The following is a 27,265-nucleotide window of genomic DNA, read 5'->3' as shown; positions in this document are numbered from 1 at the left end:
ACAAGCTGGTGTTTTACAATTTTGTTGATCAACGCATGCACTTTTTATATAAAGTCTGACCATTTCCTTCCTGTGGAAATGGGTCTTTGGAGAATTTTGAAAACAAGTATTTAGCTTTATTACAACAAAAACTTTACAGAGCTCAGTACTGCAATCCAAACCGGACATTCTCTAAGCTGGTGTCAAACTCCCATTCAAAATTCAGGTGAGGTAAACATCCAAATGGGACTCTGCTGTACAGGCACCCAAAACACCATAAAAACCTTCTCAGTCCCTCCTTCAGCAATTCCCAGGGTTGTTCTGCTGAAATTCCTAACTTCTTCAGCACTATTTTTCTGATAATTTGCTTATGGAAACCCATAAACTCTCTCAACTGTTCACTCAATTGCACAAGCACACGATACCATTAGAAAATGTACATATCAAACTTCGGCCAATATGGAATACAGTTAAAAAACCACATGTGAATGGCACTGCATTGTTTTTATTTTAAGTGTCTTTACACAATGGAAGATGTTGGAATGCAAATTGTTATACATTTTACACAAGATACATTGACAACATTACTTGCTTCATTTGCCTTATAAAACTGTTTCTGAAGGTTTTCCACTTATTCCTACTCACAGCAACTTCTACAATGGGGTAGAAATTAAACAATTAACAAAATATAAACACCACAGAAAATCCAAAACGGACTTCTGGAATTTTAAAAATACACAAGCCTGATGGACAACACAAGCGGGTTTTTTTGTGGTCGTTTTTTTTTTTTTTTTTTAAATAACATGGAACAGTGAGACAGAGAAGTCAAGACTTTGAGTGATTTTAATACCTGAAGATATACAGAAATATCATGCCTGTGGAGGCAAGATGAACAAAAACCATCTTTCTACCTTTTTAATATACACTATTCCTGCCTCTGGAACAAGGACCTGCCTGCAGGATCCCACTTTGCAACTTGAAGCTGGTGGCAGGAAGGGATCACGAGCTGGCACAATACGGAGTTGAAAACTACCATGCCCATGCAAATTCATGACCATTACTTTTTCTCTCCGCCGTCAATCAAGTGAAAACACTTTTGAAAATTCAATAAGCACGTCATGGAGAATTGAAACACACAAAAATGAATCTGAAAAAGGCCAATTTCTGAATGATTTCTATGTATGAACATCAGTGGCCTGGTTTGTTCACAAATAATTTTATTCTTTTAAATAGAAAAAAGAAGAATCTGTCTAGACTAAAAAAGGTTGGTTATAAAATAGCATAAAAGCATAGGAGCATGTGTCATTATACCGAGGCCTATTTTCCTCTTACTAAAACACACTTAACACAAGATCACAAAATTAAAAATCTGTATTTTAAAAGAGGCATCCTGGTCTCAAAAGTAGCAGATGCTCTATCAGGAAGACAGGATGCCACACAGAAAAAGTCTGAATGAAAAACAGCAAACAAGGGCTGAGACTGCATAAAAACTGGCTAAGCCAGGCAACTGATTGTCTTAAAAAAATATGAAACAGACTGGAGAAGTTTAGGAGCACAAGTTAAAAATTAACTGTAGATGCTTTACCTCCTAACATAACTTAGTCATAACGTAACAGTCACTGAATTTATTTGTAAATGGAGGCCATCTCTAGGACTGCAGAGGAACAAATGTTACCACATTTTCAAAGAGGATCAGAGACAGCACATTCAATAGCTGAATCCGTATTTCACACTACAGATTGTAATTCACTCCTAATTAGACATCAGTGCAAACCATTGTACCTGTCAGTGTACCATCACAGATAGTAGCAGCAGCAGCGTTGGTGACAGACTCGGAGCCTGTCTTCTCCGTGGTCTGTGGTTCTTCCTCCTGTATTCTTCTCTGTGTAGTTAGCAAAACTACTTGAATTTAGTTCCATACGTGTATTTGTGCCTCATGTCAAATTAAAAACACATACCTGGCATTTCTAAGAAAAGCAAAGATTAATCTTCACCCCAGGAGATTACTAGCTGGGAAGGAATTTTAGCATAAAAAGAGTACGTTTCACTTGCATTTAACACTATATTAACTGGAAGCTGTTGTACCAGTACAGATCAGCTTTTAATTGCTATACAATGAACTTTCTTGAATCCAATCATGACAGTAAGATATTATTTCAGCACTTGGTACATCACACTGTACAATATAAAGAAAAGGGCAACATCTTAAAAAAAAAACAAACCAAAACCAAAAACCAACCAAAACCACCACAACCAGACTTCCTATTTTTCACTATTTCAAGTCAGGTGGATTTGCTACACTTGGGGGACTAGTCCCTAAAATTAAAGTGCTTTTCAGAGCATTGGCATCCAAAATCTTGAACATGAGAGACAACTACAAGTAAAATCTGTTGTCGCTATACATAACATATAGCAGCAGTACAGACATCAACACACGTACTCAATTAAGTGTCTGATTCTTGATACTATCTTGAGCACCACACAATTTAACAGTGCATAGTACCCCCTACCTCCAGTGTACAATCAAATGCTTTAGATTCATTGAGGATTGTTGCAGGTGGTTCTGGACGCCTTGTCTGCATGATCTTCTGTTTGGGATTTTTTATTTCATCTTCCTCTTCTGTCTCACTTTCACAGACATGGACGACTACACTAGGAGTTGATTCTGTTCCTGCATGAAGCTCGTACTTTTCCCCTGAAGAGCAGCAAACAAAAATCATGCTAAGAACACCCCCAAGGAAAAGCATTAAGTCACTTTATCTCAAAAACTCCTTACTATCTGCAGTAACACAACCAAATATTCATTTATTCCCATCTCATCTCTAATTTGCTCAACTTCCACGCTTCACCAGACCTGTTAAATGTTTTAACATAGTCCCTGTATCTGTTACACTGTACTTTGAATAAAATCAATCTTTTAATTCATATTTAAAGGAAGGGACGGAGGGATGTAAAAAACTATCGTGAAACACTGAAGACATCAGAATACAAGCAGCTGTAAAGGGAACTAGGCCTTAAGCCTCATTGTTTCTAAGACTATTCATATCAGACATATAACGAATGATTAGAGATTGCTTTAGATGTGATTAATAGAATGCAGGTGCTTAAAAAACAGTATGCGTAAGCTGCTTATTTGTCCTATGTGTAGCCCCCACCATGGCTGGCTAAAAACCCAGTCAGGCTGAATCAACAGAAGAAGAATGTAATCATACATCTTAGACCTAAGACATGGGAGTAAGTTATTAACTTTAGAACAAAATAAATTAATAGAATAACCTCAGCGATTTTCAGAAATTCAAAGGTGATCTTTGATGTGTAAGAAGATAAGTGATTGTGGTGACCCAAGACCTTTTGCCTACGACCACTAACTTCAGAAGAACCGGGACACAAGAATTAACGACATAAATTGATGAATGATAACGACATAGGAACCGAGATCAACTGGAAAATTACAAAGACTTTGGACTGGGATAATGGGTGGTAAAAGGTATATAAGACTGAGAAATTTTTCGAAGTTTGCCATTCACTGCGGTGCTGGCCCAACTCTGCATTGTTAATAAAGCAAACCTAGAGAAACCCATGACTGAAAATCCTTTACCAGAATTGGCAGCCCAGATGGGACTCTAGGACACAAGAGAGAAAGAGAGCAACTGGATATTTCTCTGGACAAACCCGTTACCAACACTCAATTGCCGGCAGAAATAATCAGGTGAGTTCACCTAAGAGACTTGGGCATGGGTAATTCCAGATAAAATTATCCTGGGAAACTCTTGTATTCAAACTTGCAAAAAAAATATTAAGAAAGATGGGGTCAGCACCCAGCGTTGAAAGGGGGACGCCCCTTGCTGAGGTTTTAGAAAATTGGAAAAAGATACCCTTGGCACAGGCATTGCAAAAAAGGAAATTGATAATATTGTGCCAAGAGGAATGGCCATTCCTGACAAGAAATAGAGGAGGGCCAATGGATGAGTGGCCTCCTAAGGGAACATTTAAACCCCATAAACAGAAGTTTTTGAGAATGATTTTGGAAGACTCTGGAAGTCAAGATATTGATTATTGGTATATTTGGTATAACTGGGCACAACAAAGGAGGAAAACTCCCCTGTTGAAAATGAGGAAAAGTTTACTTCCCTCGGCCCCTGAGGCTGAGGAAACTGAGCTTTTCTCAAAGGGTGCTGACATGTACCCAAAGCGTTTGGACTACATCCCAAACCCAAGAGCAGGACCGGGTGCACCTGCTGAAGTTCCTCCAGTAACTGCAGTAATGAGGCATGCACCTTGGAAACAAGGTGATTTAGTAGCTTGGCAGTCGAAGATGCCTCAGCTGCGTGATGACGCTGAGAAATGTGCTCAATTGTTATCAGGAATTGTCACTGATTATACCCCTAGTTGGAATGATATGAGGACTCTGCTGCGAGAATTATTTCAGGCAGAGGAAAGAGAAAAGATTTTTCAAAAGGATAGAGAAATTGCTCAGAAAGGTCAGGGGTTAAACCCATGGCCTGAACAAGATCCAGAATGGAATCTCGCAACCACAGAAGGAACTAGTGCTCACCGAGCTGCCATTCAACAATTAATAGAAGCAGTTCGCCAAGCTGGTGAGAGAGTAACTAATTGGACAAAGGTTTTAGAATGTAGGCAGAGACCTGATGAACATCCGAGTGATTACTGGGGACAACTGAAGGCAACTTTATTGAAATATGGGGGCGTGACCCGTGACAATTTCCAGGAGCCTTTAGCTATCAGTGTTTTTGTACATCAATCTGCTCCATACATAAGTAAATATTTTAAGAAACATATGCCACGTTGGCAGGGTGAGACATTAGCTAAAATTCTAAGTATTGCTGCCTTTGTTTTTGACGGAAGAGCTGAAGAAAGACAAAAACAGGAAGAAGATAAATTAAAAATCAAAAGAAAGCAAGAGCGGAAAGAGAAGGAGAGAGAAATTAGGCTGTTAGCTGCAACAGTTACTCAGAATTTTAACCCACGAATAAGAGGTCAGGGATTTTCTCGGGGGAGATTTAGGGGAAGAGGGGAGCAAAACAGAGTTCCCCGTTTCCCAACATGCTAACTCTAAAGAGTGTTTTTATTGTAGAAATTTAGGACATATGCAAAGACAGTGTCCACTGAGACCTGTTGCAACCCGAGGAAGACTTCCACCTGCCCGAGCACCACGACCTCATTTGCAGTGAAGAACGGTACTCCTCTTCTCTGGAAACTAAAAGAGCAATGGAACCTGTCGGAATCAAGGTAGATGAGTGCGGTCAGATTTCTGCAAAGGTAAACAGTATTCTTGTTACTTTCCTAGTAGATATGGGAGCGACATTGTCTTTGTTAAATTTTGAAATCCCCCAGATGTCAAATGAAGCTGTGATAATACGGGGGGGGTGGTGGGGGAAGAGATAAAATATTTGTCTACTCCTCTACCAGTAGTTTTGAATGAAAAATCAGTCTGGGGAAGATCTGTAATTTCTCCAGACTCTCCTGTTTCCCTTCTGGGACGAGACCTCTTGCAGGAATTTGGCGCATTTATCTCTTTGGTGCCTACAGGGATCCGATTAATTGTAATGGGTTCTGAAGTAATCCAACTTAAAGAACAAAACCATAGTGATTTAAAAATACCACCCGAATTAGCTGGAGTTCCCAGAAAACTTTAGAGTACATCAGGAGATGAAGTAGGATTATTAAAATCTGCTGAAGCAGTTGTGATAAAAACAAAAGGAGGGACTCCTCCCTCAATTTGGCAATATCCAATTATAAACGAAGCCATTCCTAGCATTGGAAAACAAATTGTGCATTTTTTAGAAAAGGGGATTTTGAAAGAATGCCATAGTCCCTATAATACCCCAATTTTGCCAGTGAGTAGACATAGGACAGATAAGGATGGAGATCCTGAATATAGACTTGTTCAAGATTTACGAGCAGTGAATGAGCACGTAATTGCTCCACACCCTGTGGTGCCAGATCCTAGTTTGATTTTAACCCAGATTCCAGTCTGGGCGCAGTATTTTACAGTGCTTAAACTTACCAGAGCTTTCTTTAGTATTCCAATTGCTGAAGAAAGCCAGCCAATTTTTGCCTTTACTTGGCAAGGGAAACAACTTACTTGGACCAGGCTGCCACAAGATTTTACCAGCTCACCAACAATTTTTTCTCAGACTTTGAAGAATGATTTACAAGATACAGTTTTTTCCAAATAAATCAAACTTGGTGCAATATGTTGATGATTTATTATTGGCAAGTAAAACTGAGAATGATTGTATTCGAGATACACAGATATTCAGTATCCAACTTGTTAAAAAGGGACACCGTGCATCTCCATCTAAATTGCAGTTTTGCAAACAGCAAGTAAAATATTTGGGATTTATATTAAAGCCTGGAAGGTGAGAAGTAGACCCTGAAAGAGTTCAAGCAATTCAAGAAATACCTAGACCAGTGACGAAAAAACAGTTGAGAGGATTTTTAGGACAGGTAAGATTTTGCCGTCCTTAGATCCCAGGATTCAGTGAAATAGCTAAACCTCTGCATGAAGCAACTTGAAATGAGGAAATGGAACCAACCACTTGAGACACTGAGAGGGAGAAAGCCTTTCGTACTTTAAAGGCTGCACTCTTATCTGCCCCAGCGTTTGGGCTTCCTGATTATTCAAAACCTTTTAAATTATATTGTGATGAAGCAAAAGGGGTTGCAAAGGGAGCGTTAGTACAAATTTTAGGACCGCATGAGAGACCTGTTGCTTATTTTTCTTCTACATTGGATCCAGTGACTAAAGGAACTCCTTTTTGTATCAGAGCAATAGCAGCTGCAGCTGAAATGGTTGAGAAAACCAGAACAATTGTTTTAGGTCATCCACTAACTGTTTGTGTACCCCATGAGGTAGAAATTTTGTTAAAGCAATATGTGGAGAAAGCTTTGTCTCCACAATGGGCACATAGATGTGAAATAATTCTTTTATTGGCTGATAATTTGAAACTGGAAAGGTGCAATACTTTAAACCCTGCAACTTTAATGCCTTTACCCTCTGACGGAGAAAAAGATAACCACAATTGTGTTTATCTCATAAGTGAAACCAGCAAGCCGCGAGATGACCTGAGAGATCAACCTTTAGATAACCCTGATTTAAACCTCTTCACAGATGGCTCATCTTACTATGAAGAAGGTCGAAGATACACCGGTTTCGCAGTCACCACAGAAACAGAGGTACTGTTGGCCAGATCTTTGCCTGCACCTTTAGGTACACAAGGAGCAGAAATAGTTACTCTAACTGAAGCTGCTAAATATGCGATTGGAGTAAGGTTTAACATTTATACAGACTCTAAATATGCCTTTGGTGTATGTGATGCTACGGGGACTTTATGGAAAGAAAGGGTTTTTCTGACTTCAGCGGGAAAAACTGTTGCCCATGGACAACAGATCAAAGACCTCTTAGAGGCAATCCAATTGCCCTCTGAAATATCTGTGAGCTATAAAGGCACATACACAGAGACAAGACATGATCGCAAAGGGAAATTCTCTAGCTGACCAAGCCGGTAGAGCAGCAGCACGACAGGTCATGTCCATTATGTCTCTGTTACAACATGAAATAACATTTGAGCTCCCAGACATGAATAAGCTGTATGAAGACCTCTCTGAAGAAGAAAGAAAACAATAGACTTGGCTGGGAGCCCACCAGCGAGAAGGGCAGTGGATTCTGAATAACAAACCTCTCCTTCCTTACTGATAACGTGGTGGCACCATGAGAGGACCCATGGGGGACCGGAGAGCCTAGTGCTCCGAATCCAGAGACTCTGGGCAGCCCCAGGAATTTATGCAGCAGCAAAAAGAATTTGTGAAGGACGTAAGCTTTGCAGACAATATGCTTCGGTGAGAATTAAACCTCCTGGTGGGAAAAGACCTCCAGCCACCTTTCCTTTTCAAAAAACTCCAAATTGATTATGCAGACACGCCAAAAACAATGGGGTACTCTTACATGTTAGTGATTGTTGATCAACTATCAGGATGGGTGGAAGCTTTCCCGACTAGGAAAAATGATTCTAAGGCAGTAGTAAAAGCCTTATTGAAAGAAATCATTCTAAGGTATGAGGTTCCTGAAGTAATTGATTCAGATCGAGGGAGTCAATTCACAGCTGCTATCCTGATATAGATTTATAATTCTTTAGGGATTTTTAATAAATTTCATACTCCAGATCATCCCGAATCATCTGGTCCAGTAGAATGAATGAATATGACATTGAAGGAGGATTTAGTAAAGGTTTGTAAACAGACTGGTTTGAAATGGCCTGAGGCCTTAAATTTGGTTTTGTGGGATATTAGGAATACTCCAAGGCAACCAATTGGAGTTTCTCCGGCTGAGATCCTTTTCGGGAGAATACTTGCTGTTCCAGGTACATATGTGCCAGCAAAGACTAGCCTCTTGGATGGTCATGAACAGGTAACACAATACCTTTTGTATCTGCAAAATTCTTTTTTCCAAATGTGTAACCATGCCTATTGGTATCAGGGAATAAGCCCTGAAATCCAAGTTCATGATATACAGCCAGGGGACAAAGTTTATATAAAGAATTTCAAAAGAAAAAACAGATTTGAACCAAAATGGGAAGGACCTTATACTGTTCTACTAACTTCTTTTTATGCCATCAAGGTATCTGGGAAAGAAACTTGGATCCATCATTCACATGCCTGCAAAGAATCTGAAGAATAACAGACAATTGTAAAGTATTATTCCTTTTCGTTCTTGTTTGTATTTTACCCTGGAGTGACACCTTGTGGACAAAATCTGCATTGCGCTATCGAGATGCCCGTACCAATAGAACTGTTAATACATATAGTGATTGTTCTTCTCAACTTTCGGGCCAAATTACACACCTACGCGCAAAGCCTGGACAGGTCATTTTTTTTGGCTAGTTATCCGAAGACCAGAGAGACCCTATTTATCTGCTTCTTAATTCTCTCGAATTCTGTGCCAACATTAGAAGTAGATTTGACGATCCGTGGGATACTTGGTCGAACAGTCATGGCTTTTCTAAACAGTGGTGGGGATACGGCATTCCGAGAACGGTGGGGATACGGCATTCCTGTATATCATATTCACCTTCAAGAACCAACATGGGGAATTGGAATATGGTGCTTTGACCATCAAATGTGGAGAATTTATGGTAAGGGAGACTGGTGCTGTCATCGATTCTATCTATCAAGCAATTGTTTTACTTTCAAATTTAGGATTGTAATAATCAAATGGAGACCTAATCTTGAGTGGAATTTTTGGCACCGTCACATGGACTATCCTCATTCATATTATAACATGTCATCTCTGAATGTGTTAAAACAATTTGTTTGGAAACCTAGGGATGTTAACCAAGTAGAAACTGCCTGGACCAACAATATGCATGTGTCATTGATGAAATCTTTTACTAATAATCTAAATTTAAGTGAATGTTGGATTTGTGTTGCTCTACCAAAGACAGTGAATCAAGGATTTCACTTAGTAGGAATACCGATTCCTAAAAGTGCAAATTAGAAAAAATACTGGTTTAATACTACTTTTTCCGAATCTTATGAAGAACAAATTTGGGAAATTAGACTATCAAATTCAGGAGATTATTCACAAGTCCACTGTGTACAAAGATGTTCCCCATCTTTGTCCCCCAAGTGTTGATAATCAACATTTATGCAAAAATCATTCATTTGTAGGAAACTGGACTCAATGTCAAAACACAACTTCTGTCAACTCAGGATTGCGTTTAAGCTGGCGAGCACCTGAGGACTTAGGCATTTTTTGGTTATGTGGGAGCAAAGCTTATAAAGCTTTGCCTCCAGATTGGGGAGGTATTTGTACCCTAGGAGTAATGTCTACAGATTTGGAAATTCACCCAAAAGCTGTCTCAAGTGCAACATGGCATAGAACCTTTCTAATTCAAACCTGAGGAACTCTAAATCCTTTGATTGAAAGACCAACAGGATTCCATTCATTTGTTAGGTGGTTAATTCCAGCTTTAAGAGTGAGTGAATTGGAAAAAGCAGTCTTAAATGTCTCTGGAGAAATTGAAAAATTAGCAAATTCAACTGCTCACGGACTTTTCACTCTCCAGAAAGAGGTAACTGAACTTTCAAAAATGAATATCCAAAACTGAATGGCTTTAGACATGATTCTGGCTTCACAAGGTGGAGTTTGTACTGTCCTAAATACCAGTTGCTGTATGTATACTGATCGATCAGGAGAATTAATAACAGATGTCCAGAAAATTTGGGAGGTTAGTGCCACAATGCAACAAATTCAAAGAGGTTACACATCCTGGGGATTTTCTGACACATTCTCTTGGTTAACATCTTGGTTTCCCATATTGACTAATTAGGTGAAATAACTAATTGTAATAGTCTTTGTTGTTATAAGCACAGTAGTATGTGTGACTGTTTTGTTCCAATGCTGTGTAAGTTGTAGCTCTAGGCTAATACAGAAGTTAGAAAGAGAAATGTGGAGTTATCAATAGGATCACAGGAGTGCGATGAAAAACAAAGGAGGGAATTGTAAAGGGAACTAGGCCTTAAGCCTCATTGTTTCTAAGACTATTCATATCAGACATATAACGAATGATTAGAGATTGCTTTAGATGTGATTAATAGAATGCAGGTGCTTAAAAAACAGTATGCGTAAGCTGCTTATTTGTCCTATGTGTAGCCCCCACCATGGCTGGCTAAAAACCCAGTCAAGCTGAATCAACAGAAGAAGAATGTAATCATGCATCTTAGACCTAAGACATGGGAGTAAGTTATTAACTTTAGAACAAAATAAATTAATAGAATAACCTCAGCGATTTTCAGAAATTCAAAGGTGATCTTTGATGTGTAAGAAGATAAGTGATTGTGGTGACCCAAGACCTTTTGCCTACGACCACTAACTTCAGAAGAACCGGGACACAAGAATTAACGACATAAATTGATGAATGATAACGACATAGGAACCGAGATCAACTGGAAAATTACAAAGACTTTGGACTGGGATAATGGGTGGTAAAAGGTATATAAGACTGAGAAATTTTTCGAAGTTTGCCATTCACTGCGGTGCTGGCCCAACTCTGCATTGTTAATAAAGCAAACCTAGAGAAACCCATGACTGAAAATCCTTTAACAGCAGCATACAAATCTTTAAGTGGCACCATTTATGCTGTACATTTACATGACATTTGTAAATGAAAAGCTACAAAAGCATTTGAAAACATTAAGCCTCCTGATTCCCTGCTTTTCACAGAAAGCAAACAGCATGTTTCCTAGGAAGGCTCATAAAGAAGTTTGATGATTAAACACAAAAAGTACATATTAGCATCCTTAATAACTGGAGCTGTCCATCTGCCAGAGACTGAACTTCTCATTCCTCTTGTTTGTTACTTAATATTGACACTATAACAAAATTCAATAAATGGATGTGAGGGAGCTAGTACCACACAGTCCAGTTCTGTGCTATACTTTCAATTAACGGATTAAGTAAAAAAAGTGATGGATCATTTTAGAAACATCACATAAGAGAGACTCTGTTTCTTCACACAGAAAGAAAGGTAAGTAGATAAATTCCCTCGTTAACTATTTTTGAAGTTAAGTAACACAACAAAAGCAGGTAAATATTCCTACCTGGTCCCAACTTGGAGACAGCACAAAGCAAGTCATAGTTTATCAGGGGAGTTGCATCTTCACTCTGTTTCCATCCAACTGGTGGAGATGCAGGTGGTGATATCAGGAACTGTTTAACAGGTTGTGGAGGAAGGAGGTAGGACTTGTCACCTATTTCACTGGATACCTGCACCTGCAGACAAAAGCCAGGAGATACAGAATAAGATGACAAATATTAATTCTCTTTTTATTTAGTCTCCTTCCCCAATAATGCATGTCCATGCTGTGTGTTAGCAATGCTTAATTTAGCCTAGCTTTAAAAATAAAAGTAGTACAGCTTTTGTCAGTGCTCTTGGTACGACACCTCGGAGAAATGCTGCAGTTAAGAAATTGGCCTATGTAAGTGTTGACAATGTAGCTGTATATGACACACACAAGCTGCTAATCCAACAAGAAGAATATGTCTGTAAAGCACCTATTATAAAGAGACCTTTCGATCCACATATTTTCTTTCAGCACATTTCTGTTTATGTATGGGGGAAGGTGGTTTGTGTCACCACGCAGCAACTGTTCCATACCAATTACAACGCTGTAAGCTCAAGCTGAAAAGCAAAACTGTCCCCTGAAGCGTGAATTTCTCAATGAGTGAAAGTAATACAACTCAGCGTAGAGGAATGAGGTTGAAGGTAACTTCAGATATTTATCACAAATGAAACTCATGGGCAAATGTGGAATAAAGAAGAAACAGGGACACACGTACAACATCTTAGTGTTCCATAATACCTGTGCAAAGTACAGCTTCAGCTTTTTGCCGTTGAAGTCAGTTTCATGCAGTTCTATCCGTGCTCTTGCTGCTGCCTCTGGATTACTGAAGTTTATCCTTACTCTTCTAAAGCTTTTAAACAACTGGAATGTAACTTGATTATCGTAGACTGTGAAAAGTGCTTCAAATCTTTCCTGGAGATGAAGTACAAAGATTCTCCAAACACAAAATGAACATTTTCACTCAATGAAAACACATCTTCCTTTCACTTTCCTTTCCCAAATCCCATTCATTTCCTTAATCTCCTAAACCTGCACACTCCATACTTCCCTCAGTTACCCCCACTTGCAAATCTGCATTCAGTGTAGTACTGCTTTGTCTCACTATTTAAATCGGAATTCCAAGAGCGCATTGATGTGAACGAGCCTCTCAAACTCTTAATACACAAGCTGCCACCTAGCGACAGTTACTCAAAGGTGCCGATGTCAACAAAAATACTGGTACTTGCACATGACTTTCACCCAAGCGTCTCCAGAAGTACTATGCAAATCAGTTAATTTTTATATTAGATAAACTAAAGTACTGAGTGCTTAAGGAAAATGTCAAAATTCTCAGGATGAATTAATAAGACTATTTTGGAAGAGACAAAAAATTTATTACTAAACAACACTTGTTCACAAAAATAAAAAATTGAAAAAAATCACAGTTTATTGACTATGGAATCTTATCATCAAGTTCTTTAATAAATAATAACTGCATTGTTGTGAAACTCAATCTGTTTTAATTTACTAGTTCTGTGATCTACAAGAGACCTAATTTGCAGATATTTCTTTTTTTCCCCTAGCTTAAATACACTAGGAAAAAAAAAAATTTTCATTCACTGTAAAAAGTCAGATTAAAACCAACAGATGAGAAGTATGCAAGCAATCTCTTTTCAATTTATTTATTATGTTCTGATAATACTCAGTTATTCAGAGATCTACATAAGCAAATAAGAGAAAAAGTAATATTTTTCATCAAGAACTCTTCCCAATGACAATAGTTAATTTGCTTGATTCCAATACACACCAATCTCTTTACAAAAATCCTGTTGATGCCTTCATTCCTCTAAAAATAATTACAGGATGAGCTGCTTTCGTTTTAAATAGGACTGAAGAAATTCTTCAGATGATGCCCATGTTACTTTTAACAAAAATATGATTTTACTGCACAATTCTCTCCAATCTGTACAACGTCAAGGTCTTTATTAAATCAGAAAACCTGTTCCTTCTGCACACTGGCCAAATTTTGTACCTGACAAACACAAAACTGCAATCTAGTGGATCAAAGCTGCAACTGAAAATGATGAAGACAGTGTTCCAATCTTACCCTCAAAAAGGTATTTGAGAAAGAAACAACAAACACTTTTACTCTGAATTTTTCAACTTCTGCTGTTTGAACTAAACTTGAAAAAACACTTTTAGATGCCAAGTAAAAGAAAAAATTATTAAAAACTGTATGCCAACTTAGACATCTTACAGTTTTTCTGTAAACATACCTACATGAGGTAGGTATGTTTATTTAACCTATTTTAACCTACAACACTTAAACAAAAGTGGAAACTGATGGTACTAAATTCAACAACTTAACAGTCAATTGAACATGACCTGTTAAATGTTTAAATGTTGTTTTAACAAATCAACAGTAAAAACAGAAATATAGCTGGAAAATGTCAAACAAATGGATGAAAGAACTAGGGCAAAACCAGAACCTGAGCAAAATGCTTCATAAGAATTAAATATATAGATTTCAAATCAATAGTGTCTTTTTAGCCTTTTCTCCTCACCAGAATATTAATCATCACTTACTTATGTGAAGTTTCACAAATGAAAATGCGGAGCATAAAATATTTATGCCTACGTACAGAACCAGGCAATCTATTTTTTACAGATGTGACTACTACAAAATCAGGGAAGAGGAAGACTGATTTTGATAGTCTGCTCGCAAGTGCTGCTAGCTTTCCTAGCGTTACCAAATGAACTAAAAGAACATTGGGTAGCAAAACTGTAAGTGCCACCAAAAAAACCACCTCACCCCCTAAAAAAATAAACCCTAAAACCACCACAGATTTTCAAATTGCTTTCTGTTTGTGCACAGACAGCACAATTTCCATTTGTTTCATCAACTGTTTGCTGTGCATTCAGCCTTTAAAAGATGTAGGTAGAAGTAAATCAAGCCATTGAAACGTGTGTCCAGGGGGTGACTAAGCTGAATTTCATAAAACAGATAAAAGCCATATAATATATCAAAGCACCTCTATTCTTTCAAGCACTAGGAAGAAGTCTGCATAGTAAGCATTCGATTTATAGATATAATGTATAATTCTGACCTATTCTAAACTAATGTCTTGGCTATGACAATCAGCTTAGATTAGCTTGCTGATAGTACACTTTAAAAACTACATTTGAAGTGAAAACTTTTAAATTTGCGGTTAAATTTACAAGTGGTTTAACGTGGCACCTAATTATCCCAGTATCATTAGAGAAAAAGCTAGCACATCTCCCTTGATACACCTTGTATGCACAGACATACTGTGGGAATACTTTCATGGAAAAAAGCAAATGTGCATTAAAATGACAGATCCCATGTAGACACGTGCAAAACAATTTAGCAAGGCAACATTTCCAGTGCACACTTTCTATACTGGACACACAATGAATTATGGGGCACTGCTATTTCTGTAGCATGAGAGTTAAATTAGTCCAGTGCATTATTTAATGTTCCATTGATTAACTGATGCTTTACTACCTTCTTCCAAGGGCAGTAACCACCGAAAGAAATGGACTGCTGCCCACTTACAAGTCTTTTGAACTAGAAGCTGATCTAGTAGAAGCAGTAACAATTTAAAGTAGTCATCAGTGAGTTAAAAATTTACCTAGAAAAGGAGATGTCATCTTGCTTTTTTTTTTTAATTAGATGACATATGATTTACATACTCTTATGCATTGCCCATTTTGTCTTCCAGTAAAAACAGCATTAATATACAAGGCTAGAAATTAACTACTGACATACATAGGCTAGCAAAAACTCACACTCTTTGAAGAAAAGCATTTAACACCAGGCATGTAAATAATGGCTAGTGCACTGTATCTCATTCTCTCTATAAAACATGGGAAAGAAAAAATAAAGCATTGCATCTGAAAATAAGCCACCGAAGACTCAACAGCCTTTTCTGGCATCTGTCTTTCATACCCATAGGAATACAATTACAACAAACTATAAGAACAACAGCTCTCATTATGTAATATCCTCCTCCCTACCCAAAAGGGGATCTGTAAGCTGCTTTATAAACTGTTTATGTTATACCATGTGCATGTTCTCAACCGATCACTGTTCCTTTTATTTTGAATGTACTATGTCCATTTGTTAGGAGCACTGGCTTAGGAATTCAGCTCACAGCAAATATTTGAAAGATTGACTTATATTTAAGTACACAATTTAGCAACTCTGAGGCACAGAGCAGCGTTTCCTATCTGACACCACACCTTTCCCTCAGATCTTGAAAACTTTCAGCAAAACTGTAGGCTTCATCAGTACTTTTGTAAACTGAAACTGAAGAAGCCGCAGACCAAAACCTTCATATAAGCCCCTCCTATCTTCCCTCACTCATGTAATGTACATAATTTTCCCTGATGCTTTTGGAAGCAAAGGGAAAGTACAGATTTGACTGAATATAAATGTTAGCAAGCCAGAGAAGATTTAGATTATTGTGAAGTCTTTATAAGCCACTTTCAAGGTGTTCCAAGTCAGAACATACATCCTGCAAATTTATAATGCTCTTTTAACAGAATCCTTGCCTTGAAATAAAACATTTAAATCTGCTTTCAGATTTTATTTAAATCTGCTCTTGGATGTGGTACATTGGATAAAAAGAAAAAAGAAAAAAAATCGGAAGAGCTTTTCATGGGAGAAGCACTCTGTACCTATTAACAATGTCAAATGCCAGAAAAGTGTAGTATTATTTGCTCTTTGGTAACTGTACTCATTCTGATCTGAGCTCACCAGGTAAATACTTTGGGTTGTTTTTTCCCCTCCAATTATAATATGCAGTAACACACTGAAAATTCAGACAAAACTGTTCAATAGCTGTATCTATACTTACAATACTATGCCCCAAATATACCTCTCTCCACCTTACCTTTTCTTCCTGTACCTCAAACACTGCTTCATGAACACTGCAAGCAAAGAGTGAGGTAGGCAAGTCACTTAAATCCATCATCTCTTCCAAATCATCTTCATTTTCTCCAAAAATCATCTGTTCTTCCTCTTCTTGGTCACTGCTGTAGAGGTCTGACTGGCTGTCACTCCAGGACTTCATAGTATCTCTGAGCATCGTTCACCCAAGCAACTCTTCTTTATGCTCCAGTTTCTAATAGGGGTCTGCCATTCCAAAAAACAAACCAAAAGAGAATATGAAGATACCACATCTTCTTGCTTTGACTGTTCTTTAAGGCAAACAATTTGACAAAAAAGAATAGAAATCAACATGAAACTTGCTCTCTCATCCACAAAACAGAAGCACTGTATCCCATTTCTGTAAATGAGATAAAGACTCCGCTGTTCAATCTATGAAAAGGAAGATAAAGTCACTCGGTCAAGTAAATGAAATTTCTCCCCCCTTTACTCTGACAGAAATCAAGAACTACAATATTGTTCTAGAAGCTTTTCTCCATGACACACTTTTCAGTTAATAGCAATTTCTTATTTAGTAACTTAAAAGCACTTCCCAAGCAATCAGAGTAGTCTTCTGATATTTGAAGAAATATCTTTATTTCATCAATGGGAACACATGTATAGAGCAAAATTAAATCATCTGTCCAAAGCCTCTCCAAGCCAGAGCAGATACGGGAACAAAACCTAAGATCTCCTAATGTAAGGAGATTTCCTTCCCCTAAGCACTGGAGCATGCCTTTCCCATAGGTAAGAGAGTATCTATAGCCTTGAGTAAACACATCAAGGAAGAAAAAAAAAAAATGCTAACAAGCAAGAGATTTTAGGTAAAGTAGTTTTTACACAATAAAGAAGATTTTAATGAAGCATACCTTTTGCCACCTATTACTGTAAAAATCACAAGGAGGTTATCACACTACTGTATATTCTAATGTAAATGATAGAAAACATGTAACTGCACTATATCTAGATTTGGAGGGGGTGTTAGTTTGTGACAACGCTACAAAGGTAAGTAAATATATTATGCTTCATTGGCAATGATCTCATTTGAATATTTGCTTAACTAGTTTATTCTTTTGAAGCAGTCACTGAGAAATGCCATCAACTGAAATCAATATGCATTAAAAAATGCATTAAAAAATCCACAATAAATCCACGCTCACTGATGGGAAAAGGTTTAAGACAAGTTTTCTAATTAACACCACCCAAACACTCTCAGCACTTTGTACTTAAGGAGAAATAGCATGTGAAAATGAGAAAAAAAGATTTAGTACCTATTTAAAGTATTTACAAACTGCTTAGAGACACACACACACAAGGTGTGATGCTAACTTCAATGAGTTAAATCAATGTAACCTTGCCGCGGACACATAAAAGCTGTCTGAAGCAATGTGTGCACATGCACACCTAACTGCAGCAGTTCACGGTCACACCTTTAGTCAAACCATTACAAAGTCATGCATAGACCTGGCTAAATTTTCCCAGCACAGCAAGTTTCAAAATTTTCACAGGACATGTTCCTCAGCATCACAGAAAGAAGGATGTAAATGCAAGAAAACATGTAGCTGGTGGAAACCTCATTTTTTTGTGCTTGCTGATTCATGCAAAAAGGAAAGAGAAAAGGAAAATACGCCAACACAGTAAAAACAAAAGCCACCATCTGGCTTGGCAGCACAGACTCAAAGAGAGTTCTGGGCTAATCAATTCAACATGCAACAGGACACAGACACCTACAATCAAGCCAAGCGACATGCGGACAGAATTGAGAGCAACATGCTAGCATTATCTTAGTTTTGGTTCTACCTCCCCAAGCACCCCCGTCAGAGAAGAGTACGGATCACAGTAGGAAACGCCTAACCCACACACGACTGCTCCAAAACCCTGGTTTTCTGAAAAATCAAAGAATGAGGAGACTTGCAAACAAGGCAAGAGAGCACAACTGGCACAGAAAGAGGAGAGTTTGGAAATGCTGGCATGTAAATTCAAAGACTTAATGGTGAATAAGACAGGAAGTAAGGTAACAGATCAACAAAAAACTTGGTCAGGTTGGCCACGCTCTGAAGAGCTTCAAAAAGTTCAGGCTGTCTGAGCCTTATAAGCTACAAAATGAAGTGAAAGCAGCAGACTGGAGGGAGGCAAACGCATCAAGAAAATAAGATTAATGGAGTGCACAATTACTGTGACTTACACTGAGCCTGTGGTAGTATTCCTCTCTTCATTCTGTTAGTACTGTGGAATCAGACATCACAATTAAAATGAGAGAGAATTCAACCCATAGATTATCAACTGAATCCATTACTCCTCCTTTAAAGTTGTTAACATCTAGTATGTCATTTAAGGAGCTGCAATCTGTAGAATTACTAACACCAAACACCACAGTGACCACAGACATGTTCCTCCATTTGGTATGTTAGCACAGAGGAACAGCACTTCAGAAAGAAATGAGCAAAGAGATGGACAAAATGAAGGCAGAGCGGGGGTTTTATTTATACAAATAAGATGCCTGAACTCTGTATTTCTGGCTAATATTCTGTACAATGAGACTTTGTATAGGCTCCTTGAATAGAAACAATTTTCTATGCACCAGTGAGACAAGTATGCAAATATCTGCTTGAAAATAAAATAAAACTGATAGTGTTAAAAAGAGCAATACAAGACACTTTCTAAAACACCAACTTAAAGACATATCAATGCATTGTGGAAAAAAAAATAATCCCAGTTTTTCCTTCTTTTGCCAAATTTGGTTAAAGTAATTAATAGATTTAAAATTAAGTTCAAAGTTCTGGCGTAAGAAGGTTCTAAAACTCTGAAACTGTTATTCTGTATTTTGAAAAAAGACATCCATGCTATTTCCATGTCTGTTTGGTATAACAGAATAGGGCAATTTCGTAAATGAAAAGGTGACAACATACAAAAGTCAGAGCAGTGAAAGGCAAGAGTGGTAGCCAGGTAAACAATACAATTAAGGAACGGTCTTTGCCAAATCAACTCAGGAATTGGAGACGGATCAATAACAAACAACTGAAATGTTTGCAAACAAATGCCAGGAGCTCAGATATACCACACACACTGTAAGAGAGGATAGGAAGAAAAAAAGAAAGGGAAAAAAAGCCAACAAAAAAGCCACAAGATGTAGCTTCTTTTATGACTTAATTTATAAATGATTCAAGTAACCTACAAAGTAGACAGAGATAAAGTGAGGCTGCAAGGTCACTATGATTTTCACCATGCATGAACCGGTCAACAGACATAGGCGAAACCACCTAGCTAGCATCTTAATGTTAAGGAAATTAAACTTGCAGTTCCTACATCTTAGTCTTCTGTGTCCCGATTCATGTCATCCAGTTCTATGTGAAACAGGCAATCAACAACTACCATTCTCTACCTGTGTATTCCCACCTTCAAAAGGCACACAGATTAAAACAAACTACCAAGACAGGATTGCTCGGAGACAAGAGCTGAGATGACAGCCCGGGTGATCTTGCACTGTAGGTCTGTCTTCTGTTTACCACAAAAGATCTTCCCTGTACACCTTTCACAGCGTAAATACCCTTGATATTAAGAAAATACTGCTTTTTGCTCAACAGCAATTTGTGATATTATCAAACACAGAAAATTCTGCATAGGCATGGATTATTGGACAGAAGAGATACTCTTCAGGTTTGTAAAGAAGTTTAAGAATCCTGATGGAAAACACACAAACCTGTCTAGGCACACTATATCCAGCTTTGCACGCAGCAAACAGCCTCGCTGGTTTCAAGTTTCATTATATTTGAATTCGTTATGTTGTAACATTTAAATACAGCAACAAAAGGTTTTACTGGAAGCTATTTTCTGCTCTGTAAAAAGGCAGCGGGTCTCAAATGATGTGTGCAAACAATACTGGAGAGCTGGGGCAGTTTAAACACCCCCATTGCCATGAAGTAGATTACATTTTCTTTCTCAACTAGTAACAAAAATTGAATTACCAGAAATCATCATGTTCCTTTAGAGAACAAGAGTAGAACCTTGTACACTATTAAGCTGCAGAAGACAATGCAGTTACTCCCTTGAATTCCTGCAAACAGTCTGCAGGGGAAGTGATTTAATAGAAGCAATCTTAGTCAAAGTTAAGGAAACATTTCAGGAACAAGATCAACAGTTCTGTATAATTTACAGTACAGCATTTCTTGCTAGTACAAAAATAAAATCTGAAAAGCTTCTGTAGAGAGCACTGAACTATAAAAGCTACTTCAATTATAATCTGTTTTTTAAAAATTAAGAATGCATCACCATTCTAATTTTTTTTAATCATAAACCTACACGGTTCATTTTAGTTTTTTCACAGATTACTTGTTTTTCCTGACTTCACCTAAATTAGTATCAAAACACCATGGCTACCGAGCAACACAAGAATATGTAAGAGCTTCCCTGAAATAAGGATGAGACAGTAAAGACTGATGTATGAATGTTAATTAAGAAGTACTGTTGGAAACAGTACTGTGAGAAGTGATATTTTAACAGACTAGGTAGAATTATTTTATTGGGCAATTATCAGAAAGCAACAAAATCAGAAGAAATACTTCATGCTCGATAGGTACACCGATGTGGTTATCAGTGCAACAGCCGAACTGCTCTGCTTCAGTTTTCCCTATGCAAAAAGGGAATGACTTCACTTACCTCCCTTGAATGTCAAGAAGTACCTATTTGTAAGACAGTCTGATATACATGAAAATATACAAATGCTAGTTATTTACTACAATCAGCTAATTCTTACTGCAATAAACAATTCAAAATTATAAGCAAATTCATTGTGCAGACAACTGACAATACTCGTTAGCAAGCTATTTGATCACTCCCTCTTAGATTTTAGATTAAATGGCCTTACACAGCAGGACCAAAGGGATCCCAAGAACTAAAGCCACTTGGATAAGACCTTTTACTAAGTCCTTTGTTCTTCTGTGAATTAATACCTGCTTATCGTTTAAATATCAGGTGACAGGTACCTCGGAAACAAAAGCAAACTCTTCAACTTCATACAAAGCTTAAGATCTTCCAAAATTTAAGCAAACTGTGGAAATGCAGTTTCTGCCATTGAAAGCTTTAGTTCTTCATCAGAGCATCGGTGCAGACAGCACTGGTGTTTTTACCTTTGCATCGTCTGGACCCGCTCTTCAGGCACTGCTGAAATACAAGCAGCTCATTTACATTATTACATCCTTCGCGAAAGCCCTGAATACTCGCAAGGACTAAAAACGCCATGGCAATTTCTACATCAACAGTCAGATCTGCTCGGAGGAGTTTATCGATAAACTCGGGCTCAATCCCGCAAACCCGCAGAGGACTGGTCTACCCAGGGGAGCAGCCCTGGGCAAGTCACCGGGCCGGGGCATCAACACCCAAGTTCAGAGTTAATACGGCAAGTGATAAACACGACGGGGGGAGGCAGAACACCTCCCTGGGATTATTCTTTAAAAAAAAAAAAACCCACAACCAACCCAAACCCTCTCTATCTGCCCTAAGGAGCAACGGGTAAAGGAGAAAACAACTTCCCCGCCGCCGCGCAGGCAGCAGCGGCACGGCGGGACGGTCGGGCTCGGCCAGGCCTCACCGCGCCCTCACCGACCCGCCCGGGAGGCGGCAGCGGCGGGCGGTGCTCGGCGCTGCTCAGCGAACCGTCGCCGGGCCGGGCCGGGCCACCTCACCTCAGGACGGGACTACCTCAGGGAAGGGACGGCCGAGGGGACGGAGGAGCAACAGATGGCCGGCGCTGGGAGAAGGCGGGGGACGCTCACCCGTCTTCCTCGGCGGGGATCCCCTCAGCAGCGGCGGAGAAGGGGCGCCGCGCAGAGAGGAGGAGGGGGGGGGGGACGGGGGGGCGGCGGCGGGAGCGCGCACTCGCCGCCGGTCGCCGTGCGGCAGTGAGCGGCTGCGGGAGGGGAGCGGCGGGAACGCGCCTGCGTGCGCGCCCCCTCGCCTCCGCATCGCCTCAGGGAGCTGGGGAGGGGGGGGTCGGTGACCCGGATGGAGGTGGGGGGCGACTCTGCGCATGCGCCAGCCCCAGCCCCTCACGGAGGGGTGGCGGGCGGTTGGGGGGGGGCGGCCATCTCCTCAGCCGCCAGGGTGTGAGGGGCTGTGAGGGACCCCCCCCGTCCCCGCTCGCCCGCCTCCCCCTCTGCTCCGCGGTTTTTGTGGCGGGTTTTAGGCGTGCTCCGGCCCCCGTGGCGTCCGGTGGGGTCTGCACGGCAAAAGGCACGAAGCGTTTTGGGGAAAAGAACGGTGGTTTTACACGTATCGATCCTCGAGGCGATGGGCTTCCACCGTTTGCTTGGCCTGGAGGAAAAGCTTTCCAGGGTTTTCTGTGGGAATGGCCGAGCTCAGATTCAAAAGCTGCAAATTGCTCTAGGAACTGCCTCTGGAGAAGCAGTCGGCGGCTGAGTTGCTGGCAGGAGAGAGGGCTCTTCCATGTTTTTAATTAACAGCCTTGAAACGCTGTTCGAGACCTGACAGAAGAGCACCTTGGGGTGCCCCGGCAGGACGTTTGGGTGACCTTGAAGGCTAAAGCCAGAGAAGAGGACGTGGGACTGACTCTTGGAGCACAGCACCTGTGCTACGGTGCTTTGTGTTGGGCAGATTGCTGCTGCGAAAGACCCACGTACGCTCCTAGATGGCGGCCAAAGTTAATCGGTTTTACTTTGCGGTTAGCCTCAGCTGGCAGACACGCTCGGGCAGTTGCCAGATGGGAACAGTGACAGTTTACATCCCTTGTCTCTCGGAGTAAATCATAGCTTAATCCAGCAATGAGATGATTTGAGACAGTGGTCATCTGAACTGTATGATAAATGAATGCTTGTGTACATCTAAAGAAAGCGTAAACCAACAGCCTTTTTTTGGTTGTACTTGGTTTTCCACACAAAGCACGCAGAACTATTGAATTTCACTGACACAAATATTTTGCTTTGTCCTCACTTGGAAAGCCTAAAGACAGTTAGGATTTTTGACATAAATACTGAAATTTCTGTGGTTTAAGTGCTTTCTTCTAAAGTTCAGGTACGGAAAAAAGGCAGAAAGTAATGCTAAACTGGTCTTTACCAGGGCTGTAATTTGTCCACAGTGCAGACCTTTCCCTCGTAAGAAAACAGGGCATAGCAGAATTCACTTTTAGAAAGGTAAGATCAGTCTTACCTGTCCAGATAAGGGATTCTGCAATTTAGATGCAGTGCAAATTTAGGTGGTAATTGGTTAGTCTCAATTACCTTAGCCTTTCCTTGCTGCAATCACATGCTTTATTAATTGAATACCATGTTCTTCCTCCCTAGTCAGCAATATATTTTGCTTTAATACCACAAGCTCCCAACATTTGTGTCCATTTCAGGGGCATTTTAAATACTCTGTCTTTTCTAGTAACACCTCTTTTGTAGCATGCATTTTTGTAATGCTCCTGCTATGTGCCTTGATTGCCACCTCTTTATATTAGCGCTTAACACCGTTGTCTCACATAACACACTACCCCTTAAGTGATATATGTTAACAAAGTATTACCACATTTATCAGAAACTCTGGGGCTTAGGTATGCTGCTTCTGCAAGCATTCAAGAAAGTGCTAGCCTGTGTTTTAATACTCGTGTCCAGGGACTTGGTATGAAGTGCAGCTTTAACACCAAAGTGGATAAGGCTGCTCTTGGTTTTTTTTTCCATTTGTGGTTTGGGACCCCCAAGAGATACATTTAATTAAGAGTATCCTGAGGGTTATCTTCTGCTTATCCCCCTGGACTAAAACCCATATGGTGAGTGTTAATTAGGTTGGCAAGCATTCGATTAAGCTACATTGCCAGTATTCTAAATTTATGACCGTCTGTATCTCTTAATGGCATTGTTAGGAAATGCCCTTAAGCTGTCTACTCCTGCAATCAAAGACATGATATCCTGTATCTGAAGGATGGCATCTCCTATGGCGTAGCGTTCCCAACTAGTATTAGAGGTCTTCGCTGTCTCAGAGAAGCATGCTGTTGTCTCAATTTCAGTATTGAGTTGGCAGGCATGCAAAATCATGAGTCAGGCCACCAGTAATATAATGCTTTTGGTTTCGTGATTTGGCTCATCTTGTGTGTGTCCCCCACTCCTTTAGGCTATATTTGGATCACATTTTCAAGCTCTTCTCTGAAATAACGAATGCTAAGATTTTTTTTTTAAAGCCCTGTAAAGCTAAGATTTGAAAGTAAACTATATGATTCCTAAAGCTGACGCCAAATACTTGGGAGACTCAGGTAAAATGGCGAGCATTGGTAATGCTGCAGCCCGAAACATGAGTTGTAGCAATCTGCATTTCATTTCCAAGTATCTTGTTAAAAAAGACAGTTCTTTGAATGCATATAGTACTTACGGTAGTAAACTAAATTCTGTCTTAACTTCTCTCAAGACATTTACGGCCAATTAAAGCTATACCAGGAGTATGGAGCAGGCCAGAATTCTATAGGTTTTACCACAATCTTTTATTAAGTTTCATTTCCAAAGGTCTCACCTAGAAGACAAATAGAATTAAATAGACATGCAACATTGCTTATGAAAAATTAAGCAGTTATCCTTATGGTCCAATACTGTAAAGCTTGATTTATTTACACATTTTAACATGAACAAGAGAATATTGTAGGCAGATCATTTTGTACATTCAGCCAACACACGAGCTGTATTCCACAGCTTAAAGTTACATGTCAGATACACACTGAGAACATATTAAGTGCTCTGGTGCACTGAAAAGCCACACAGTGTGGAGGCAATAGATGTCAGTTCACATTTGATAAAGCAGCTAGGAGATAGAAAATCAAGAAGCTATTCTACCAGTTTAGTAAAGGAGACAGCAGTCAGTTGATCTTTGTGCACACTTCTTCAGCTCCTGATTCTGAAAAATGCTGCACATTTGGAAATCTAAGCATACTCAGCTGTTTACAGTGCACTGCCTCTCTCGGGATCAGCCCTGGATAAACTGAAGTTTTGACATATACGTTAAAGTGTGCTGTACACCAGGATTATTTTTCATGCTGCAAGAAGGACTAGAATGTGGCATGGGGCTTCTCTCTTCATGTGCTGAAATAGCTGTAAATGTTTGCTGCAGTCCCAGGCATGGCCATTGTCACAAGCTGAAAACAGGAAGCTATTGGTACCCTCAAGTCTATACTTTTTACAGAATATTTGTTTTCAGCTTGTAAGCTCTGAACTAGAAGGGAGGTAAGGAGTTTATTTCAATCCTGAGCTATACCCTCCCACTGTTAGAAAGAGTGCAGAAGTCCTACAGTCAAGTTTATTAAACAGATGTTTGGCTTCTAGGGCCCTGTTCATGCCTTCTCAGCACCAGAGATGGCAGCTGTAAGACTGTGCTGAAGAGCAGAAAAGAAAATCTTTTGGAAGCTTGGGAAAAAGAACAAGAAAGGGGGAAGCATGTAAAACACAAAAACCCTCCACATTTTATAATTCAAGTATTGAACATAGGCAGCGAGCAGGAGCGAGGTGCAGTCTGGCAGTGCTACTACTGTGCTTTCAGTGGCTAACACAGACTGGCAAAAATGCAACCCCTACAACATCAGTGCATTGAGTTGAGGCCTATAGGCCAAGGAACACCTCAGGCTCTACTGATGTGGCACAATGGAGTAATCAAAAATATTGTGATTTATGTGCTGTAGAAACAGACATCACCTCCCTTGGAGTCCTTTGTCAGGAAGTTTCCAAAAGCAAGTCTCACTGCAGGTAGAGGGAACTGTCATTATTAAGTAGAATTATTTAAACACACACAGACTGTGTAAATAAAACATGGTTATATCAAGCTTTGGAGCAAGGCTCTTGCCTTTAGAGTCTTTGAAAGAAAAGGGCCAAAACAGCACAATAATAGAAAAGCTCAGGTTATGGCTGGAGGAAACTTCACTCAGAGCAGAAGACAGCCACATGCTGACAACTGAGGGCTCTCTGGCAGAGAGGAAGGTCAGGCCAGGAGTCAGTCAGTGCTCCGGCTGTAGGCCTGCGGAGAATCCAGGCAGTATACTGCAAAAAAAATCACTGAATCAGGCCAGAGAGCAGCCCAAAAAAGACAAGTACAAGCAGGGGCTCCGCATCAGAGTAGCGCTCTCCCCCTGGCAAAGCACTCTGTCTCTCATGATGTCAGGCCCTATGATTAGGAGAAAAACCTAACCAGCCATTTACCAGCTACCATTTACCATTTACAAACAAAGTCTGCACACCAGTCAACTGCAGTTTTTAAATACTACTGAGAAACTAAGAACTGGGAAAACTACATTCTCTTACACATAGGACCATCCTAATAATAGAAGTTAATAGCAAAACATTTAGGCCCTTGTGATTATTTTATACCACAGCAACAACTGTAATAATTAAACACAGAGAATATTGCCATGTAAAAAGTGGAGTTTGTAGCTATGCATGGTTTAGCACAGCTTGTTTTAAAGCAGTATGTTTCTGTGGTTTCAGAACTAATAGGTCAAAACAGCTACTGCTATTGATTAAAAGGGAAGAGATAAGAAAAGCCAGCATTCTTGTACCCTTCCCATTCCGCCTCCCCTGTACTACTTTGTTTTGTATTGTTAATGAACAAAAGCTGCACATAAATTCACAAACAATTGATTACCAGGGATACAAAGCCAAAGGTAGTAAATCAGTGTCACTGCAACTCCAACAAGATTAATGTTCTGGCAGTATTAGTCCATTAACATTGTTATCTTACTTAAAC

General features: G+C 39.6%; 2 protein-coding genes and 1 long non-coding RNA gene across 8 annotated transcripts in view; 1 reads left to right on the top strand and 2 right to left on the bottom strand.

Annotated features, from left to right (window-relative positions):
- Positions 1-464: 464 nt before the first annotated feature.
- RCAN3 (RCAN family member 3) lies at positions 465-16,739 on the bottom strand. Of its 2 annotated transcripts, none has more exons than XM_052810596.1 (4): positions 16,521-16,739; positions 12,364-12,537; positions 11,602-11,773; positions 465-2,674 (listed from the first exon to the last, which is right to left on the bottom strand). In XM_052810596.1, exons 1-4 carry the CDS (start codon positions 16,713-16,715, stop codon positions 2,466-2,468), a joined length of 750 nt encoding a protein of 249 aa, XP_052666556.1. In that variant the 5' UTR covers positions 16,716-16,739; the 3' UTR covers positions 465-2,465. The 2 variants fall into 2 exon arrangements, with proteins under 2 accessions (XP_052666556.1, XP_052666557.1); XM_052810597.1 differs by having other exon boundaries at positions 12,364-12,559; positions 16,521-16,682.
- On the top strand, positions 3,601-7,500 carry LOC128152384 (uncharacterized). Its single transcript, XR_008238643.1, has 3 exons — positions 3,601-3,688; positions 5,083-5,259; positions 7,115-7,500. It is a non-coding gene; the product is annotated as an uncharacterized LOC128152384 (long non-coding RNA).
- NIPAL3 (NIPA like domain containing 3) overlaps positions 16,627-27,265 on the bottom strand; it is a 24,839-nt gene continuing 14,200 nt past the window's right edge. For 4 of the 5 annotated variants that reach the window (XM_052810592.1, XM_052810591.1, XM_052810593.1 and 1 more), the window contains exon 13: positions 25,727-26,562. In XM_052810592.1, the coding sequence (XP_052666552.1) occupies positions 26,520-26,562 (43 nt within the window). In that variant the 3' untranslated portion in view covers positions 25,727-26,519. Of the gene's footprint in view, positions 16,763-25,726; positions 26,563-27,265 lie in introns of those variants that run through there. The other variant, XM_052810594.1, reaches the window with a different exon arrangement.

The sequence above is a fragment of the Harpia harpyja genome, chromosome 16, assembly GCF_026419915.1.
Source record: "Harpia harpyja isolate bHarHar1 chromosome 16, bHarHar1 primary haplotype, whole genome shotgun sequence".
NCBI classification, from domain to species: domain Eukaryota; kingdom Metazoa; phylum Chordata; class Aves; order Accipitriformes; family Accipitridae; genus Harpia; species Harpia harpyja.
This window is presented reverse-complemented; position numbering and strand designations above follow the sequence as displayed.

Coding starts and splice junctions, on each gene's coding strand:
- RCAN3 (XM_052810596.1), bottom strand. CDS start 16,715: ATGCTCAGAGATACTATGAAGTCCTGGAGTGACAGCCAGTCAGACCTC. Junction 12,538..16,520: donor TTGAGGTACAGGAAGAAAAG/GTAAGGTGGAGA, acceptor CTTCATCTCCAG/GAAAGATTTGAAGCACTTTT. Junction 11,774..12,363: donor TGAAGCTGTACTTTGCACAG/GTATTATGGAAC, acceptor TTTTGTCTGCAG/GTGCAGGTATCCAGTGAAAT.